The sequence below is a fragment of the Gossypium raimondii genome, chromosome 13 (genome assembly GCF_025698545.1).
Source record: "Gossypium raimondii isolate GPD5lz chromosome 13, ASM2569854v1, whole genome shotgun sequence".
Taxonomy (NCBI): Eukaryota; Viridiplantae; Streptophyta; class Magnoliopsida; order Malvales; family Malvaceae; genus Gossypium; species Gossypium raimondii.
In genome coordinates this window covers 49,426,621-49,448,122 of record NC_068577.1, presented here as the reverse complement: position 1 = coordinate 49,448,122, position 21,502 = coordinate 49,426,621, and the positions used below count along the sequence as shown (strand labels likewise).

The following is a 21,502-nucleotide window of genomic DNA, read 5'->3' as shown; positions in this document are numbered from 1 at the left end:
AGCGTCCTATTACTCGAGCTCAGCGATCAGGCCGGGTATAGGGTGTTACAATCCTACATTTAAAAAATAAAAAAGTTGTGGAGATTTTGTACTATTATAAATAGAGGTTGTTTTTCCATCTTTAAATTATCCCCAAATTTGCCATATTCTTCATAAGGCAACTTTTTCCCTCTCATGTTTTTGTAATATTGCACTTGTATCTTTTGTAGTGAAATATATTTGGTAGTGTCCGAGGACGTAGGTGTACTTTGCCAAAAATCTTTAAATTTTTAGTGTTCTTTATTGCTTTTTATTTATCTTTCAATATTTTGTAAGGTATAATTTTAATGATATATTGTACTATTAAATTAAATTGTAGGGTATAACTGCAGTGATATATTGTACTATCAAATTAAAGTGTAGTGTATAATTGCAGTGATATATTGTATTCTCTTTTACTTTATTAGCACACCAATAAAGATATGAAGTAGCTAATCACACCATGCAAAGACAATCACCACAAAAGTAGCTCAAAAAAGTTAATTTAATAGAGAGAGTAAATTATTGTACTAGAAAAACTCACTAGGTTTGATTATCAAGAAAGATTGGAGAGATCAATCCAAAAATAACAAAGAATCAATTTGTTCTCAATGGTTCAACATGACGAGGCTCAGGTGCCACTTGTAAGAACCATAAAAAAAAGATCTGATATAAAACTTTATTAACCATGATTTATCATGTCAAATCATCAAAAACAAAACTAAATGCGGAAGCGCACCTGAATCCATTGATTTCTTGGAATCTTTGATCTTGTGGTTTTGATCTTCCAAATTAACAAACAAGTAATTCAGATAACGTGACTCTCTCTTTTCTAAAGATGAGATATTAGAAAAGTTAAAGTATATATAATTTGGGGACTATAACCCTAATATATAACTTTTGCATATTAACCTATTTTCTAATCATTCCATCATTAATCAAAAAATAGTTAATAGAGTATTTACAGATATTTGACACATACTTTATTTAATAACTAAAACCCAATAAACCTTAACCAAATTAGACCACTTTTAATAGTAAATAATAACATGTAATACTCTTATTATATATGTGATGTCTATATTTTCTAACATTTTAGGAAACACCCACAAAATAATAAATTATTTACTTTTATGGTAATAATTGCATACACAAGATTTCTTGCCAATTAAAGCAAATTTAAAAAGGAAATAAATTGAAGAAAATTGCCAACTAGGTCCTCTATAAATTTAGGAGAATTGCATCTTCCCTTCCATTAAACAAAAAAGAAAGAGAAGAAGAAAAAGAAAAAGTCATGAAAAATTCCCAAGTTTCTGCTCTACTTTTCCTGTTGGTTCTTCTTTTCTCTACTGGTAAAATCCCCTACTCTCTATATTTTCTCATTCATTTCAGTTATATTTTATTTAGCTCTCTTTAATATTGTAACTATTATTAAAATTTTAAACTTATTTGAACCCCAAAATATTAGTAATCTTAGGTAAAGGATTTGATAATATCTAATCTGTAGGTAGCATCTTAAATAAAGTTATCAATAATAATTGGTTTCGATTTTAAATCAGTTTATTCAATTGTTGGGTAATATATAACAAGTGTTGGGTGCAATGATAAAGCACATTGTATTCTCAAGAAGAGATACATGTTCAAACCCTAAACATGGACCATAAAAGGATATGAAGAAATCAAAATAATATTTAAAATGTCATAAGTTAAATTATAAATTATTATTATTTACGTATAGTGTAGAAAACTAAAAACTAGGTTATAAAAATAAAGAATCATTTAAGAAAAAGTTCTAACATTTGTTTTATTAATTAAAGGTGTTTATCGTATCTTCAAAATTGTAGGGGTGTGAGTTCAAGATTCTAGTATTTTTATGTTTTATAATGTATCCTCAATTTTATTTAGATATAATTTTATAATCATTTTGAAATTCTTTTCTAGTGAATATAATTTGATAAATGAAACAGCCTAAATTAAGAATATGTAGTGTTTTAAATATTGATTTTTTTTTAAATTAGATATTGAATCAAATAATTGAATCAAATTATTAACGGTGGAAATAATGGGAAGCAGGGAAAGAGGTGGTAGCGACGGAAAATGGACGCAGCTGCAGTGAAGGAATAAAAATGGCAGGACCTTGCAAAAACCCAGAATGCTCGAATTTATGTAAGGAACGCCATGGAGATGAAGCCATCGGAGTTTGTCTTGGTGGTTGCTTTTGTCGATACCCTTGTCTTTCTTCTTAAATCCAATTAATGTTTGATGTGCTACATCATAGCTTTAATAATGCCAAAACCCCTCTAATTAAATTCAATAAAACTCACATCTATTCATCTTTTCATTGCTCTTATGCCACTAATTTATCATTTCAAACACTAACAACTTTATGTTATATTCACAAGCAAAATAACAAATGATATATATATATCTTGGTAAAAATATTATAAAAGTCTTGAGTAAGATTGTATTTTGTCTCTTCTATTCAGAAAATGAGGAAATTATTCTTTATAAGTTGGATTAAAGAGCATATTAATCATTTTTATTGAAAATTTCATCTATTTTTGCTGTTAAAAACCGGTGTAGCCGGTGAAATAACCAGATAGTTATCACATGTACCTCATACTGATGTATAGGAACTAATTTTTAACAGTAAAAATGGATGAAATTTTTAACAAAATGACAAGTTTGCTCTTTGATTTAACGTATATAAACTAATTTGCCCATTTTTTTAATAGAGAGGACAAAATGCAATCCAACTTTTAATATAAAATCCTCCTTTTTTAGTACTGTTATTTTATTTATGAGTTAATTATGCCATACATCCTTAAATTACACTCGTCATTCTAAATTGGTCCCTAAACTATAAAACATTCTCTATTGAAGTTAAATTAATAAAGTCCTTCCATTACTAAGATAATTAATTTTAACCGTTAAATAAAATGTTAAATCTTATGTATCATAGTTTAGAATGAAAAGTTTTAAAAGTGATATAAAACTATTTGCGATTACAAACACACTATCTCTTTCAAATATTTCCAAGATTTTGTTTCATTATAAAACGCCATTGCAACACCACACATGAATACGATCCAATTCACGGATAGATTTTATGTGGAAATCTTTTCGAGAAAAAGTCACGTGTTAGGATCATCCCAATTAAGCAACAAACAAGCAAAAATAGCAGAAGAAATTGAGAAGATGAACACACAAATTTAACGTGGAAAAACCCCTCCAAAGAGGATAAAAAACCACGGGCAAAGATAATTTTACTATAATGGCAAAAGAATGAAGAGTACAAAAGATGGAGATAAAAACTAAACCCGAAAACCCAAAAAACAAAGAACCCGAAAACGTAAACACAAAATTCTCTGAATGTGTTATGAGTTCTAATCTAATGGGTGTGTCTCATTTCTAAGATTGTAAAAGAGCCTATTTATAGGCTAAATTAGTAAGTCAAATAAACTATACTAATAAATGCTAAATATATTATACTAATAAATACTAAATCTTCTAGAAAGAAAATATATTTTTGTTTAACTTGACTTGCAAGCAATCTCTTAGAATTTGGGTCACACAATTCTAACAATCTCCACCTTGACACGAATTCTTTCAATGCCATCTTTGCCAAAACCCGCCACGAGCCTATCTTGAACTATGCAGGGAATTAACTGAGCCGAATCTATGCTTAGAAGCTGGAAGACTTCTAGCCTTCGACTTGTGCACTGCCAAATCAAAACTAACTCGGGTCTGATTTTCACGAATACAGTGCCCTAACTTTTCAAAACCTGCATCCAAAAGAGAACCTCTCTTCAACAAAACGGTCATACCTTTTCCCTCCTATGACCAAGTTGCCTCCGCTTCAAATGAGTTGACTTTGACTCAGTAATGACGAGGACGTCCGATTTCACCGTCCACCGTAGAACCTTCCGAATACAAAGATCGCGGTTCTTTTACCTTTTAACAAAACGAGAGCTCCACGAGATACTTTAATGTCGCTCGACTCGATGTTGATTCTGCATCCTTTCAAGTCTAAAATACTCAAAGAGATGAGATTCTTTCGTAAATCAGGTACATACCTGACATCTGAGAGTGTCCTAATCGTCCCATCGTGTATCCTAATTTTAACAGTACCAATACCGATTATTTTACTAGATGAATCGTTTCCCATGTGCACAACTCCACATTCAACTAAACTGTATGTGGAGAACCATTCTCTATTGGGACACATGTGGAAAGAACATCCTGAATCTAGGATCCACTCAGACGTAAGCTTGGAATTATCGCTCGTTGACACTAACAAGAAATCATCATCGCCTTCATCGACCAAATTAGCACCAGCTACATCTTCCTCGTTACTCTCAGCAGCTCTTTTATTTCGCAGTTTATAACAATCTGCTTTGAAGTGACCTAACTTTTTACAATAGCGACACCTTTTGTCTCGTTTCTTTGATGCTACCAAAACGGAAGCTTGCCTATCTGCTTTGCTATTCAAACCAAACTCATTGTCGAGTTTGTCTCTAGTCAACAAATAACCATTCACATCTTCGAAAGAGAGTTTGTCTCTACCATAAATCAGGGTCTCCCTGAAAGACTTGTATGAAGAGGGTAAAGAGCACAATAATAGCATAGCTTGATCTTCATCGTCAATATGAACCTCAACGTTCTTTAAATCATTTAAAAGAGTAATGAATTAACTGATGTGATCTTTAAGAAGCTCACCTTCGTTCATGCGAAACGTAAATAGACGTTGTTTCAACACTAAACGGTTAGCCAGAGACTTAGTCGCATAAAGAGTTTCTAACCTTTTCCACAAGGCGAATGAGGTCTTCTCCATCAATACCTCCTGCAATACTGTATTCGCGAGGCACAACTGGATTGCAGACAAGGCTTTTTCATAAGCTCTTCCCATTCTGTTTGATTTAGATTCTCAGGCTTTTTCCTTGTAACAACCTTTTTCAAGCCATTTTGAACTAGAATTGTCATCATCCGAACTTGCCACAGATTGAAATTTGTCTCACCATCGAACTTCTCAATTTCAAACCTTGTTGCTGCCATCTCTGAACGGGCTGATCTATGAAAGTTAAACTAGCTCTGATACCACTTGTTAGGATCGTCCCGATTAAGCAACAAACAAGTAAAAATAGCAGAAGAAATTGAGAAGATGAACACACAAATTTAACGTGAAAAAACCCCTCCAAAGAGGATAAAAAACCACGGGTAAAGATAATTTTACTATAATGGCAAAAGAATGAAGAGTACAAAAGATGGAGATAAAAGCTAAACCCTAAAACCCGAAAAACAAAGAACCTGAAAACGTAAACACAAAATTCTCTGAATGTGTTATGAGTTCTAATCTAATGGGTGTGTCTCATTTCTAAGATTGTAAAAGAGCCTATTTATAGGCTAAATTAGTAAGTCAAATAAACTATACTAATAAATGCTAAATATATTATACTAATAAATACTAAATCTTCTAAAAAGAAAATATATTTTTGTTTAACTTGACTTGCAAGCAATCTCTTAGAATTTGGGTCACACAATTCTAACATCACGGGATGAGAAATTCACTAATGTTGAAAACTAAATGATACAAAAAGAGTTTTGACTACATCTATTTAAATGTTGAAAAACCCTATTCTAATCACTATCAAATAGAAGAAGTGTAGTTATATACGGATTCTACTTGTGCGGCTTGGCCTTTCGCCCCTACAAAACCCCTTATTTTGCCATTGTATTTTATTTCTTTAACAAGTGATGAGATTCAAGTCACACAACTCTAACATCTCTCAACAATCTTGATCATATTATATATCATAAAGTAATGTACACAAGCAAATAAAAAACAATTAAGAGACATCATAAAACTTTACATTTCATCAATCATAATATAATTATAATTATCCCACCTCATATCTTATTAACATATAATACTTATAAATTCTTTATATTTAGAAAACAATTTCTATATGAAATTCATTTTAAGTTTATAAACTATAAAAAATTAATCAATAAAAATTTATTATATTTTTAATTCTTCGATTTTTTTTAACAATCTCATTATAGGTTCTAATCATATATATGCTCTTTTTGATACAAAGTTTAGAATTACTCATAGTTCTTCCCCAACCCACAAATAGGAGTATAATGTGCTTCAGCGCACTTAAACCCACATCCTTTTGCATTGGTAACAATGTCTATGCCAATCAAACTAAGACTCAATCGATAAATCCTCAATATTTTTTAAAAATTTCTCATCGTATTGAATATTGAATTTTAATAAAATTCATATCACATGTTTTCGTACACATTCCTAAAATATAGAAAAATGTGTATAAAAATTTTACATAAATCTATTAATTTTCTAACAATTATGATAACCAAAATTCAGTGTCCTCCAAAATCTAGACAGCCAAATTCCACGCTATCAAACTCCGAAGCAAATAAGATTATTGAAATAAAATTAAGATATAAAACATAAAAAGTTAAATTATAGAATATTAATAATAAAAGAAAATGAAAAGCAAACATCTTTAAACTACCCTCGTTCTAACCCAAATTATGGGTGTCATCTCTCTTAAAAACAACAATTTCCAAGTGATCTGATCAGTGGTTGGAGTTGGTTCCAAACAGTGGACTTCACCACGACATGTCTCCTTCACTAACCATTCATCTATACAAAGTTGATGGTATAGATGTCTGCAGTTATGTAGAACCCTGCAGCAATCCCCATCTTGGAACTCTTCCAAACAGATTACACACTGGGTACAATATGATTCAATTTCTTCATTCATGGACTGAACAATAGTCCCAACCATGCTTGGTCTTGGAGTCTTTCCAATGGGTGTATTTGCATGGTCCGATGGTTAAGAAAACAAAGCAGTAAAATAAGCATCATAAATAGAAAGATAATGGTAAAATAATTGGTAATCCAATACTAACTAGGAAGTTAACCACTACTTTTACTAGGAAATCAATATAAGGAATACTCAATAATTATCTCTATTATTTATAAAGAATATATTCATCGATAAACCGTTCATTATATTTTAAAATCAACTTTTTAATATTTTTATTTTATTAAATTTATTCAATATTTTAGAAAATAATTTAACTTCATTAAAATGCTTTGATTTATTTGATAATTAATATAAATATTTTATTTTTTAGAGTTTTAGATTTTGATTTTTGAAAATACTTTTATTTTTATTTAAAAGATAGAAAAGAGAATACAAACTAAGTAAATAGACTTTGTTGTCTATATACAAATAAAAATAAATAACATTTCTACCTTTATTTTTAAAATATATTTTTAAAATTAGTATTATATTATATTCACCTCTGAATCCAAATCAATCTAATTTAATTTCATTAAAAATATTTTATTAAATTAAAATTTTATGGTCACAGATTAAATCGAGTAACTCTTACAAAATCCATCTAAATTTGGAACAAGAACAAGTTTCATGATATTTAGGATTAAGAAATTTAAAAAAAAAACCAAAAATTAATTCAAATGTTGATATATAGGGTGGGTTTTGGAAGGACAGTACAGTGCATTTAGTTTACTTTACTTTTTATCTTACGCTACAATATCGCTACAATATTTAATTTTACCATCATCATTGTTTTTACACTAACCGCAGCTAAACCCACCGTCCATCCAAACTCACCCTTAATTTACTTTACTAAATCCATATCAGTTTCAATAATTAATTTGATTTGTGGTCCGCAAATTTAGAAAAAAAATATTTTTGTTAGGTTTAATAAAAATATCTTTAAATATTATATAATTTTTACAAGATAATTAATTCAATTATTCAATTATATTTAATATTTTTTTTTAAAAAAATAGTAAAAGGTAAAAGCACCTCTTGAGTCTCTCTCAATTTAGATATTGAGTAAATTAGTTTTTCTAAAAAAATTAGTGTAATTTAATCCCTATAAAATTAGATAGTGAGTAATTAAGGATAATTAATCACGATAATTAAAATAAAAATTTTCAAAAATATTAATAATGTGATTAATTATTTTAGATGTTCATTTTTAAATTATTATGGATTAAAATTTACTTAATATCAAAATTGAGATGTACTGGAGAGATTTTTTACTTTACTAAAATAATATAGATTATAAAGCCTCTCTAATCCCTCTCAATTTTAAAATTGAGCAAGTTGATCCCTCTAGAAAAATTGAGAAATTTAATTCCGTCAATTTCAAAAGTGAACACCTAATGACAATTAAGCACTGCATTAGTGCCTTCCATCAACTGTTCATAATTTTGATTGGTATAATAATAAATTTAACCTTCGATGTTTACCTATTTTGTCACTTTGACCTTAATTCTAATAAATTCAATAAATTCAACATCTACACAAATGTTGCGAGATAAATTTGTTAAATTAAGACCTCATTGACAGGATTTGTAAACTTTAAGGGCTAAATTTATTATACCAATCAAAAGAATGTACAGTTGATGGGAAATATTAACATTATGATTAATTGGAATTCGCTGAAATTGACATAAATTAAATTGAATTGCTATGATTTTATATAAGAGGGATCAACTTGCTTAATTTCGAAATTAAGAGGAACTGGAGGGGTGTTTTTACGTTAGTAAAATAATATATTATCCGACAGAAAAATGGATAGGAAGCGAAGTAGTAGGACAGGAGGGGGTTGACTTAACAATTGGTCCGAATCCATGTCTGAAAAGTAAAGTACATTATTAACTCAATAATTTTCACAAATATCTCAGAGAAAGACAAAAGCAAAACCAATGCTTTGAGAAAAAAATGGAGGAAGACAAGTCAATGAGTCCTCAGCAGCGGCTGCAGCAGCAGCAGCAGCAGCAGCAATTTCTCTTACACCAACAGAAACAACAACAGCAACAGCAACAAATGCTTCTCTTACAACAACTTCAGAAACAAGCCCAACATCATCAGCAACAGCAGCAGGCAATTTCTCGCTTCCCTTCCAACATTGATGCCCATTTACGTACTACTCCTGGTGTTCTTCCCAATCGTGCTATTAACATCCACCCAAACCCTAATTCAACCCCTAACCCTAACCCTAACCCTAACCCTAACCCTAATTCCACTCCTAATTCACAACAACAGCAACAGCCCCCACAATCACAGCAACAGCAACAGCAGCGGCAACAACAGCAGCAGCAGAAGCAGATGCGGCCGTTGAATCAAGCTGAACTTCGGATGGCTTATCAGGATGCCTTGCGTGTTTGTCACCCTGATTTTAAACGACCCTTTTCTTCCCTTGAAGATGCCTGTGAAAGGTTTGTCTGCTAATTCTCTAACTTTTTAGGAAATGGAATTCTGGGTTTTGTTGGTTCTTTAAATTTTCCTTTTTTATGTATTGGTTGGTGTGGAAATGGCCAAAAAAATGATAATTGTTGGACACCATATAATAGAAATTTCTTCCTTTCTGTTTTGTTGTTAAGTAAAGGTGAAAAGGTGGGAGTTCAAACTTTAGAAAAAAAAAAAGGATGAAAATATGATGGTTTGAAATAATGGATTCTTTTTATTATGTTATTGAATTTTGACTAGCATGTGCAGTTTTTGGAAAATTAACTCTTAAGTACTTCTTGTTGCTATTTTCTAGTCGAAGGTTGTATTCCTGCTGTTTGATGTGCAAATTTGGGCAGTTTTATAATGTAAAGATTGTATATTGATTTATCTGCTACAGAAATTAGGGTCTGAATATTAGTGACTGCCATAAGTTTCTCAGTAATGGTAACATGATGGAGCCATTTATAAAGTTTTAGGAACAGGTTATGTCAGATATTTTGATGCTTTCTCGCTGGTGGGATACAATTGTAAATGAGATTTCCAGTAACTATGTGGGAGATAATGTTGATTTGTTTCATGTAATTGCTTCTTCGTTATCTTTCTCTTGTCTAGTTCATCCAAGGTTGAGGACATATAAAAGACTATAATTTATTGGGATTTATATGCATAAGACTGAAAAATTGCTGATGCATTGTGACACATGGCAATTTGGTGGGAAGAATTATGGGATTTATCTACATTTGTCTGGAAAATACTTGGTAAATTAACTTTTGCATGGTTTCCTAGCAAATAGGAGATAAGATGTTCATATTTGGAGGTATACTCCATCTGTTAGGAACCCGTTCCACTAGACAGTTTCGTTCTGGTCAGCTTTATCATCTGTTTCATGTGAACAAAGTGAACGAAAAAAAAAAAGAAATTCTTTTAACATTCAAAGTTACATGAAATTATTTTCACAAGAATTGTATCTTCCTGATTGCATTGAGCTGAGTTGTCAAAAATCACGCATCAGCAGCTAACATTCACATGTTGCATGTTTATTTGCATAAAAAAATGGAGTTCACAGAGTGATTAAATGATATCTTAGTGTCCTAACTAGTGTTTGTACAGCTTTCATATGCTGCTATCATCTTACCCAAGATGTTTCACCCATTTTTTGGACTTCACTTTGCATTTTCTCAGTTAAGTATCGAGGCTTCCAGAATTTCTTGTGACTGAATATTTGTTTAGTGTCTTGCTTCTTGTGACAACGAGAACATGTGGAAATACATATACATGCATGCAATTTAAACTAATTCTGCTTGTCCCTCCTGCTGAATCCTTTTCCCTCCTTTTTTTCTTGGCTATAATCCCTTTTTTTTTTTTCCTTTTCAGTTTATAGATATAGAGGTGTATGGACTGAAGAAAGTAGTTACTATCTATCATAACTTATGTGAGGACGGGTTTACATGACCTGAGGATAATACATTAGCCAGCTATTTAACTTTGACCTTTGGATGGCATTGGTTATATGATTCGAAGTATCTCTGTCTTGAGTATTCCTTTTTATGTCTCAAGTTTTATGGCCTAATTTCCTTCAAACATAACATGGAGAAGTGAAAAAAAATGGAAATAGAGAGTGGCCATCCTTCTAGGAAAATAAAATCCTTTTGGCATACAATGAATGAAAAACTAGCATGTCTGTCATATATAGCTACAATGGAGTTTTTGAATTATCCTGGTAATAATAAATAATAGTAAATTTATTCTTTTGATGGTGCAAAATACCAATTTGTAAACCCTGGTTGAATATTTGCGAAATAATAATATGGAAGCTCATTCATTCGAAGTTTGAGGGTATTTTGCAAACCGTATTTGGAAGATAGGGAACATGGTTAGGGATAGGAAGGCGAGATTTGTTTGCTTTTCACATGAATCACTTCATCCCATGGAGGGTAATAGACCTTTATAGTGTATTTTACTGTGTCATAATCGTGTTTTAAGGTATTTTATATTTGTATGAATTGTGGTATTAATAATTCATGTTAAATGGAGTTGAGACATTCATGTATCTGTGTCATGTATTGCCAGGTCTAGATAAAATAGTAGTAATTTGAGTTCTCTCTCCCTTCATGCTTGAAGAATTTACACGACGACATCTGGGATTAAATAGTTTTTTCGTGCTTTATGTTCTTTGAAGTGTATTTCATGAAAACGTGTAGGTTACTACCTTACCATGTTGTAGCAGACTATGAAGCAGAGGAGGATGACAGAATTCTTGATTCTGACACAACGGGCCAGATGCCATCTCGGTCCCAGCAGTGGGATCACAACATTGCTGCCAAAGTCGCCGAGTTCACAGCGACGTTCGAGAAACAGGCACTTGCCTTCAACATAATATCTCGCAAACGAGCCGCAGGGGAATTTCGATCTGAGGAAAGGTTGATGGTTGAGCAGGCTCTTCTCCAGGAAGAGAAGAGAGCCATGCTTGAGTTGAGAGCAGAAATAGAATCAAGGGCGAAGGCTGGTCGGGAGGCTCATGAGGCTAAGTTGCGAATGGCAGCAATGGTTCAGGCAGAGCAAGCTCATGCTGAAATAATGGCCCAAGGACCTATAAGAGCAAATGCGCTTGGATCTCATGGTCATGACATTGGAGAACAGTCACAGGGTTTAAACCCTGATGAGATGATGAACGGCTGGGGGAACAATGCACCTCGGGATGAAAAGGAGCCTTCGGAAGATTTCTTGAATGATGAAGAGACTGAAAACGGAGATACAAGTGTGCAGAACGAATGGCGTGAAGTCGGGGAGTTTGATTTGAACAGTAGATAGGTCATGGATGGTGGTGCTTAGTTGGCATTTTGGCATCTCCTTTTCTTAATCGATTTTTTGTTAACCTAATTTGTAAAAGAAAAAGTAAAACACGTAGTGATAGGCATAGATGGACATTTTCATTACGTTGTGTTTTTATTGTATTTATTTAGGCACATAGACAAGCAAAAGCATTTGCTTTGGTGAGCTGCTGCTGGCTTCCATTTAACCTTTTAAATGATCTTTGTAAATTCGCCCATGTTAAATGAATGACTGATCCGAATTCCGAAGTTTATACAAAAAGAAAATATCACTAGTCAAAGTTAGACATCGATTCTGTCTAATTACCACCAAATCATTTCCTCTCTTTTTTCTTTATTTTAGCTCTTTTTCTTTTTGTTTCTTTTCTTTTTCTGTTCCCTCCTAACTTTTCTCTCTCTCAGAACATGTCTGCTGAAAATTGAATATTTTTCTTTTTCATTTTCTAGAATTTGAGCATTCTTTGCTGAGTTGCATTTGCCTATATCTTTTTTGCTACATTATTTTCTTTAAATATTTATATTTTTTCAACAAAAACGTAATTGTCTCTCCATTAAATTTTCATGGATGCCAATGCCATAGGTATAGCTCCTGTTATGCGTTACTTAAAAAGACCAAAAAACAAACAAAAAGACTATGAACCCAGAACTTAGTTCATATGGCTCATGCAACCAACCTTAAAAGAACATATCAAACAAGTCTAGCATCAGAATCACACAATATTTACAACCCTTTTCCTAGATGCAATTGACTTTGTGCCAAAAAAAAACGGTCCTAACACTCAGAAAACTTGGTTTCTAATTTCTACAGGAAGAAAGACACTCGCAAAGCAAGGGAAAAATAAATAACAAACCAATATAGTGGTGCCTACTTTGCTTTTCCCTCTTCTTTCTCTCACTCATATCTCATTCTCATACATACAGATGCACAGGCAAAGAACGTATCATCCAACATTATACTTAAAGCCAACGACACTAGGAAAGAAAGGAGGGAAAAAAGGCATTTTCTTTAACCTCAAATTGAAGGAAGAAACAGGGGAAAACAAAGCAAGAATGCGTATTATCTTAAATAGTACCTACAAAATGTTGGGGAGCTGGGAATCCAATCTCTGATGCAACTCCTTGATCTTCATGGAAAGCTCCAGCTTCTGCTCCTTGTAGCTCTGCAGCAAATACTCTTTCCCTTCTATCACCTCTTTTAGTTCTCCTACTTCTCTCTTCAGCATCTCAATTCTCTCCCCATCCCCCCTTCCCTTCTCAGGGGAGTCTGAGTTTCTCTCCCCATCAAGATACCCATTAGCATGGCCATTTCTTTTGTCTGATGGCCAAGCTGTATCGATTGATGTCATCTTATTTGTGCCACCATGTCCTACACAGTGATCTGCAATTGCCTTCCTCAGCCTTTGGATTTCTCTCTGAGAGTCGAACAAGTCTCTATTTGCAGCATCCAGTTGTGATTGTAGGTGAGTTGAGTGTGTCACCTGAGCATTCAGTGAATTCTGCAGTTCCATAATCTGATCCTGCATCTCCAGAATCATATCATCTCTTCGTTTTAAGTGTTGCCTTAGTTTCTGTATCACTTCCCGCTTGCTAAATATGTCAGAGCCAGATTCTGAGACACATGGTGAGTCAGAGCAGTTAGAATGATGAAATGGCCTAGGAGGCAACTCAAGGCGATCTGGAGATGATGCCCACATAACACCATTATCCTTGCTGAAATCAGAGGTGGGAACTGTCACCAGAGGGAGAGCAACCTCAGATTCTGGCAGTATCTGTCCATTGGGTGGGTGCTTCTCTATGTTTTCAGCTCCTGTTTTGAGCCCAAACTTAAATAAAAAACCAAAAGGTGCAAGAAACGGTAAAAACACATACATTTCAGACTTATGTTGATCTAACTCCTCATTTTTTCTAAACTACCAGTATCAGTCGCATATAAACACCACAAAGCGGGTATGATTAAAAACTTAGATGCCATGTCTTAACACTCCGAAGGCAAGGAATTTGATATTAGGATGGGATTCATAAAAGGCTTAGTACTCGAGGAAAATGAGACTCTGTTTCTTCTATTTCCAGTAAATACGTGACTATTTACACTAAAAAAAGAGATATGGGGAAAGAAATCAAACTAGAGAATTCATAACAATTCTATTTCTTCACTTTATTATCCCACTTGAAAGACCCAAGCAAAAGCATAGAAAGTGAAAAACTAAAACAAGTGCATGTATATATGTCAAAGCTTCGGACATCTCAAACTGTAAGATAGCCGCACCACACCTGACATGCAGTTGAGACAACCATCATCTTCTTCAGTAAATGCGTACATGTTTGAATGCAATCGGCAACCTGACGATCTCCTTCTATCAGAAGTTCCATTCCCTGTAATAAACTCTAAATTTAGAATTAGTTATTTATTCAACACAAATTATTGAAGCAACAGATACCAGTCTACCTTTCAAGCTGGCAGTAGCATTGTCCTGCTGCTTTATGTCAAGTGCCTGCTTCAGCTTGTAACCAAGTCTAACTGATAAAGTACTTAGCAAAGCACCACCAGCGATGAGAATCCAATTTGGCCCCTCACCCTGAAAATTTTTTGACTTCTGACCCCTAGAAACCCGACTGTTTCTTGTATTCATTTTAAGAGCAAGTGAAGGGTTAGATGGGAAAACTCTGAATCACCCAAATATGGCCTACAGTCAGAGTACACAACATGCAATTACTATCCATGTAAAACAAAAGTGAGGGGAAATAGCATAAAGAAAGCAATAAGTTCTACAAAATCCACTACTTAATAAGAAACAAAAGGGTCTTGAGACTTAAATGTGAACTAAATACGTCAATAGAACAACTTTTTGAGAGCAATTAGATATCTTTAGATAAAGAATCAATTCCCACTCTCCGGACATCCCACAGACCTACTAAACATTATAGATTCTTTTGATTATTATTATTATTATTATTATTATTATTATTATTATTATTATTTACTTTTTATAGATTGTCCCATCATGAAAAAGTATCTGTAGCTCTTGACAGATAAGCTTTTGTTATGGGAAAATGAGTTGATATCATAAAATACATCCAAAGGTCAAAATCAAAAGCCTTTTGAATAACAAAGCCACAAAATTCTCCCCATGCTATGCTTTGTGCAACAAGCAAAATAAAAATAAATGCAATTACGCTGCTCAACTTACAACAGAAAGGTTAGTCTCTCTAAGCGAATGTAAACGACAACATCTCAAGCATTACAAGTCTAAACCACATCATAATACTTTAAAGTCCTATACTTCTACCTCATTTAGGCAGTCAAGTAGCACATAAACGATAGACAACATCTTAAAAACAGATGAACCAGGTGCTGAAAACCAACAAAATCAACACCCTACAAAAATAAAACTGATGAGAGAAAAAAAAGAGTAACGATCAACCGGTCTTAATGCAAGTAGACATATGTCACAAGAGACACTATGTATTATCCTAGACTAAAATCAAAGAACAACATTATTGTTCAACTAACTCATCTCTTTCATGTAATTTTAGCTATGCGTGTATCATAAAATAGTGTATTTAATAAAAATTAAAAATCAAAGAGAAAATTTCAAAATTTAAAAGAAAAATAGTGTATTTGTGTGGTTAAGTTAAAATAAACTTTGCCCAAATGCTACAACGAAGCAGAAATAGGATTCAAATTTCTATTCAGACAATGCGCATAAGGATTCAAGACTACTGTTATGAGAACGCAAACTCCAAGTTCTAGTATAAAATAAATAAATAAATAAACGCAAGCTATCCACTATCTAAAACTGAGCTCACATTTCTCTCAACACCTACAAGTATCGTTACAAAAAAACACTAATATTGTTAAAACCTACAAGTTTCTAATACAATTCCTAAACAATTTAAACCCAAAATCCCCACCCCTCCCCCAAAAAAAAAGTACTAATGTAAACTTTTAACCTTTTCTTTTACATCCTTCTTCTCTTAGTTATTAATTCAATGAAAAAACCAAACAAATAAACTCACATCAACTAAAACACAGAAGTGCAAACTTTGAGGAGGAACAAAGGGAAAGAAGATAATCAAAAGAGATGGCAAAAGCAAACCTCATCCAAATAAAAATTAGGGTTTACTTCGACAGGGTTTCTCCGGGAACTCCGTCAAAGGCGTCGTTTTCGACAAGTGCTTCCCTCCTCTGTCACTATTCACTCCCGCCCTCCCTTTCTCTCTCTCTTTAGAAATGGCAATATCAGAGGGTTTTTCAAATGGCGGCTTTTGGGCTTTGGCTGATAGATAATTTTCCTTCCCTTTTTTGCTTTTAAAAAAAATTATAGAAAATAAAATATTAAAGAAATACAAAATCGGGAGGGGTTTTTTACCGCGTCGTAATGACACGTGTCTGCGTTTGCCTTCAATATTCCGTTTATTTCGGTTTAAGTTTGTTAGGATTGGCTAATTGGTTGGTCCATTTTTTTGTTTTGTTTTAAAAAGCTTAAAATTTCCCAAATTTTTATGATTATCTTTTGGATTTTTGCTAAAAGGAACCCTTTAATCCTATAATTTGCATATCCGTTTTATTCTTAATACTATCTTATTTTTAATTCAAAATTTGGATAAATTTAATGAATTTGGGAGAATTGTTTTTCAAAATTAAGACATTTACCGTGGATAATAATAATTAGTCTCTTCATCACTAGTATTTTTCAAGAAATAAATGATTGGTCATGAGATTATGCGTAGATGTATGTTTGACTTGTGCTTTCTTTTAATGAGCGCATTAAAATAGTAAATAAAATTACCAAATAATGCATATAATGTAAACGTTCAATACAAATAATGTATTGATTAATCTTTAAGATGTTTTTATTTTTATTTTTAGAGAATAAATATAAAAAAGAGGAAGAAAAAAGAAAAACACTTACCTTGTAAAGATTGAATGGAATTGTCTGCCTCTTTGAGAAGGGAAATGGAATCAGGTTGAGTGTGGATCGAAAAGGAAAAACTATTAAATATGTATGATAGTATGAGTATAGTTTACTCAAATAAAAATTTCTTTCCACGTGTGAGGAATAAGGATGGTGTCCCTTTTTTAAGGTTTAATTTATGATTTGATATTTATTTTACTACTTAAGTTTTTTTATCTAATTTGGTATCAGACATTTAAAAAAATTGGTGGCAAATTAAATAATATCATGTGGAATTCTTTTGTAAAATAAAATGTTAATTCACAATTTAATCCTTAAAATATACTCATTTTTATATTTTAATACTTAATTTTTTTATTAAATATGCATTTTCTTTTGTGAAAAAAAAAAGCATTGTATATGGTAAGGGTAGCAAATGGTGGTTCCTCCTAATATGGCATGCTAGTGTCATGGGGCTAGACCTTTCGTCTCGCAAACCGTGCGGCCTTAGGCGATCCGTTTGCTCCAAACTCGCCTAAGTCAGCCTTTACGCCCAAAAGTGAGGATTCCTTAGAATTCCTCCAAGGCACCAACTTGTATAGCGAAATCGATTGTGCCAAAAGAAGCTAAGCCAAAGAACAACAGAAAGAGCGCTCGCAAAGTGTTTGAGTAAATGCTCTCAATTCTTATTCACAAAGAATAATGAAACAATTCAGGAGTGAGTACAAATGAGGGGAGGCTCTCTATTTATAGTTGAGCTCCCCAAACCGACAGTCAAGATACAATTACATCGACGGATGAGATTTAACCATATCCCTTAATTTTAGGGATTTACAAGATAAGCCTTATCAAATCTAATCTAATCTTTACAAGATATGATTCCCTCTATCTTCTAAGATTAGTTACCATATTAGCCTAAGTTGCTATCTCTTCGCTATCGGGCCAACCAGGCTTCAATCTGACAGGCTTGTCCCATCTGAGCAACAGACCTCCATTGGATGCATTTGGTGCGCTGGTCACGGGCTTTGATCTGCGGCCCGTGACATTCTCCCCCACCCATTCTCGCAACGTCCTCGTTGCGACTTCCGAATGGCACTGACTGGATTCGCCTCGGTCCCGTCTCAACGCCTTAGCCTTTCCCTTCCTTCGGGACTTTTGCCTCGGCTTACGTCGCTTCTTAACTCGAGCCGTCCTACTCGTTTGTACATCTCGATGACAAGAAGCTATGTCGCTCTCTTGCCCACATTCTAACTTTGCTCGAACAGAATCCTCTTGATTCACCACACTTGGCTTCGCTTTGCCCACAGTCTCTCTGTAATGGCCCAAATTTGAGGTTATCGGAACAGTGGTTTCGGGACCACAAATCCGATGAGAAAAATTTTATTTTTCTTATATTTTTATGGTCTACAATTTCACAAAATGATTTCGTGAAAATTTCGTTCGAAAATTTCGACGTTTGGGCACTCAATTTAGTCAAAAGGACTAAATTGTAAAAGTGCAAAAGTTGAGTTCTACATGTTAGAGGTGTCCAATTGTTATGAAACTTTAAATTGGAGGTCCTTATATGGTAATTATACCATTGGTAACTTGGTAGACAAAAATGGACATGAGATAAGTGAAATAGAAAATTTTTAAGTTAGGGGCAATTTGGTAATCTAGTAATTAAAATGAATTAAAAGGGAAAAAGATGGCAAAATCATCATCTTCTTCATATGAACGAAATCAGCAAGGGGAAGCCATAGTTAGGGTTTTCAAGCTTCCAAGCTCCATAGTAAGTGATCCCAAACCCGTTTTAATGTTCTTTACGTTTTGAGATCCGGTAGCTTAATTTAGCTTATTCTAGCAATAATTTAACCTAGGGTTTATATTTGGAAAAATACCCATAGGTGAAAAGTGTTTATTTTGATGTTTTATGATAGAATATGAAGCTAGAAATTATGTTAAACAACTTTTGCTAAGCGATTTTAAGTGAAAACGAGTAAAACGACATAATCAAGAAAATACCTAATGTTCATAAGTACATGTTAGAGTGGGAATTTGATGTTGCCATAGAAGGGAAAAATGTTCATAATGTTATAAAACATAAGAATAAGAGATGAAGTTTAATTTCCGAGCCTTGGGGCAAAATGTAATTATGTAAAGTTTAGGGGCAAAATTGTAATTTTGAAAAAGTTAGAGTCAAGGGCTGTTTTGTTGAATGTGAGTATTAAATAAGTTAAATTTACTATTTTAGATCAAGAAGTACGAAACTCGAGGTTAGACAAAGGGAAGAATAAAGTTGAAGACTAAGTTGGTGAATTTGGCTATAATTGGTACCGAGGTAAGTTTACGGTAAATAAATGCAATATCTCCATATTTATTATCAATGCTGTTATTTTCCAGCAACTATGAATTTATTTTATGAATTTATTTGATGATGATCTAAGCATGAAATGATAGAGAATTAAAATTTAAAAGTCCCGTTGATACATAAGGATGGTACTGGATACGAATGTCATGACATTTGGGTAAAGAGATCCCATGTAAGACCATGTCTGGGACATGGCATTGGCATCCTTAAGATCATAAGAGGTCCCCTGTAAGACCATGTGCGGGACATGGCATGGGCACGAGACGAGAGGTCCCATGTAAGACCATGTGCAGGACATGGCGTTGTACCGAGATGAGAGGTCCCCTATAAGACCATGTCTGGGACATGGCATGGGCACCAACATGAGAACATCCCATGTAAGACCATGTCTGGGACATGGCTTTGGCATGTTATTATCAGAAGAGACCCGAGTATCCTTATTATTCCAATGTAGCTCAACGGGCTTGTAAATGAATCATGTTCATGAAAGTTCGGTTTAAAGCATAAATGGCAAGCTCGGTAAGTTGTAAGACTTAAGAACTTATTATACTATCAATTGATGTTCAACGATGCAGCAAGGATTGAGTAAGTTATGCACACAAGTATTCTAAGTAAACAAGTAAGAGAACTAGTATGAGATTAACTAAAGAGTAAACTAGAGATATAGACATTGAGTTTAATTATTTAAGTTAAATATTGTTATTTATTTGCTAGTAAACTTACTAAGCTTTATGCTTACTTCTTTTATTTCTCTTTCTCTTATAGTATTGCAAAGCTACTTCAAGGATCCTAAAGAAGTCGGAGATCGTCCACACTATCAACTACAACGCTTTCGGTATTTTATATCGAAACACGTTTGAGTTATGGCATGTATAGGGATTTAGTTTTTTGTATGTTTGTAATGATGATTTTGCTAATGAGTGATGTGTAAGTATTTGATGATGTATGGTCATTAAAATGGTTAAGGATGAAGGTGTTTGTTGTTATGAAAGATTAGGTGATAAATTATGCATGGAAATCATGAAAGGATAAAATTTTGCAAAGAAACAGAATTCAGGCAGCACAGTGACGTGAATTTGAAAAATCACCCAAGATAGTATAAAATGAATTAGAGGGTGAATGATATATGGAATTGAATCTTGTTGAGTCTATTTTCATAGAAAAATAACGGTGTAGAAAAGGAAATTTATATTTTAAGATATGTGAATTTTCGTGAGACAGGGTCAGAACAGTTTTGGAGTCCCTGTTCTGAGTTTAGAAAATAATTACAAATTGTACAAAAATGGTTATGAGTTGAAATTTACATGCTTAGATTCCTTAATGAGTCTATTTTCTGTAGGAACAAGTGGAATAGCATATGAAAATCCTATAACGAGAAAAGTTATTTTAGTAACAAGAGGTCAGAATAGTCGAATGGTGAAACAGGGGAGACTTTAACTAATAAACTGTACTAATTGGCTGAACAAAAAATTCTAAAAATTTTATGGTGAGTAGATATATGAGTCTAGTTTCAGGGAAAATTTACGGAATTAAATTTCGAGTTCTGTAGCTCAAGTTATAATTAATTTAGTAACTGCTGCGCGATTGGACAGATTTGCTGTAAATAGTGAAATAAATTTTCAAACCTAGTTTTTATGCTCCGAATTGGTAAGATAAGCTAAGTAATGCCTCGTGCTCGACTCCGGAAACGGTCTCGGGTAAGGGGTGTTACACTCTCGGCCTCTTTGCTCAAGAACTTCGAAAGGGCCCCTACGTTCTCGCCAAGTAAACAAGTTAGAATGCAAAACACTATCACAGTGTTCGGAATGTACCTTCGCATTTACTCTGGTCAACTGTCCCTCATGCATCACTTCTTTTCCTATGAAGTCCGATGCATCACCCACCTCTCCCATAGGTGGAAGCCTTGTCGATGACTCGGCCAACTCTGACGCTTCACTCAACCTGAGCCTCATTGGTCCCAACTTCACTGTTTTCATCGCAACTTTCTCCACTAAGTTCGATGACAAACTCACCTCTTGCTTGGGTGGAAGTCCCTCCGACGACTCACCAAGCTCAGACGTTGCCTTTCTTTTGACTCCGGCTTGCTTTGGATAGTTCCGCAACTCA

The 21,502-nt window shown here is 33.5% G+C and overlaps 2 protein-coding genes and 1 long non-coding RNA gene across 6 annotated transcripts; 2 read left to right on the top strand and 1 right to left on the bottom strand.

The window, feature by feature from the left end:
• The first annotated feature begins 1,272 nt into the window (after positions 1-1,272).
• On the top strand, positions 1,273-2,359 carry LOC105783357 (uncharacterized). The gene is made up of 2 exons (XR_001130054.2): positions 1,273-1,370; positions 2,092-2,359. It is a non-coding gene; the product is annotated as an uncharacterized LOC105783357 (long non-coding RNA).
• A 6,322-nt stretch (positions 2,360-8,681) lies between these two features.
• On the top strand, positions 8,682-12,418 carry LOC105782785 (uncharacterized). The gene is made up of 2 exons (XM_012607772.2): positions 8,682-9,307; positions 11,522-12,418. The coding sequence occupies exons 1-2, from the start codon at positions 8,811-8,813 to the stop codon at positions 12,129-12,131; spliced, it is 1,107 nt and encodes a 368-aa protein (XP_012463226.1). The 5' UTR covers positions 8,682-8,810; the 3' UTR covers positions 12,132-12,418.
• Positions 12,419-12,798: 380 nt separating this feature from the next.
• Positions 12,799-16,442, bottom strand: LOC105782786 (hypothetical protein). 4 transcript variants are annotated; one of them, XM_012607776.2, is made up of 5 exons: positions 16,249-16,442; positions 15,439-15,527; positions 14,598-14,835; positions 14,423-14,524; positions 12,799-13,958 (listed from the first exon to the last, which is right to left on the bottom strand). In XM_012607776.2, the coding sequence occupies exons 3-5, from the start codon at positions 14,779-14,781 to the stop codon at positions 13,225-13,227; spliced, it is 1,020 nt and encodes a 339-aa protein (XP_012463230.1). In that variant the 5' UTR covers positions 14,782-14,835; positions 15,439-15,527; positions 16,249-16,442; the 3' UTR covers positions 12,799-13,224. The 4 variants fall into 4 exon arrangements, with proteins under 4 accessions (XP_012463230.1, XP_012463232.1, XP_012463233.1 ...); XM_012607778.2 differs by having other exon boundaries at positions 14,598-14,764; XM_012607779.2 differs by lacking the exon at positions 15,439-15,527 and having other exon boundaries at positions 14,598-14,764.
• Between the last annotated feature and the right edge of the window lie 5,060 nt (positions 16,443-21,502).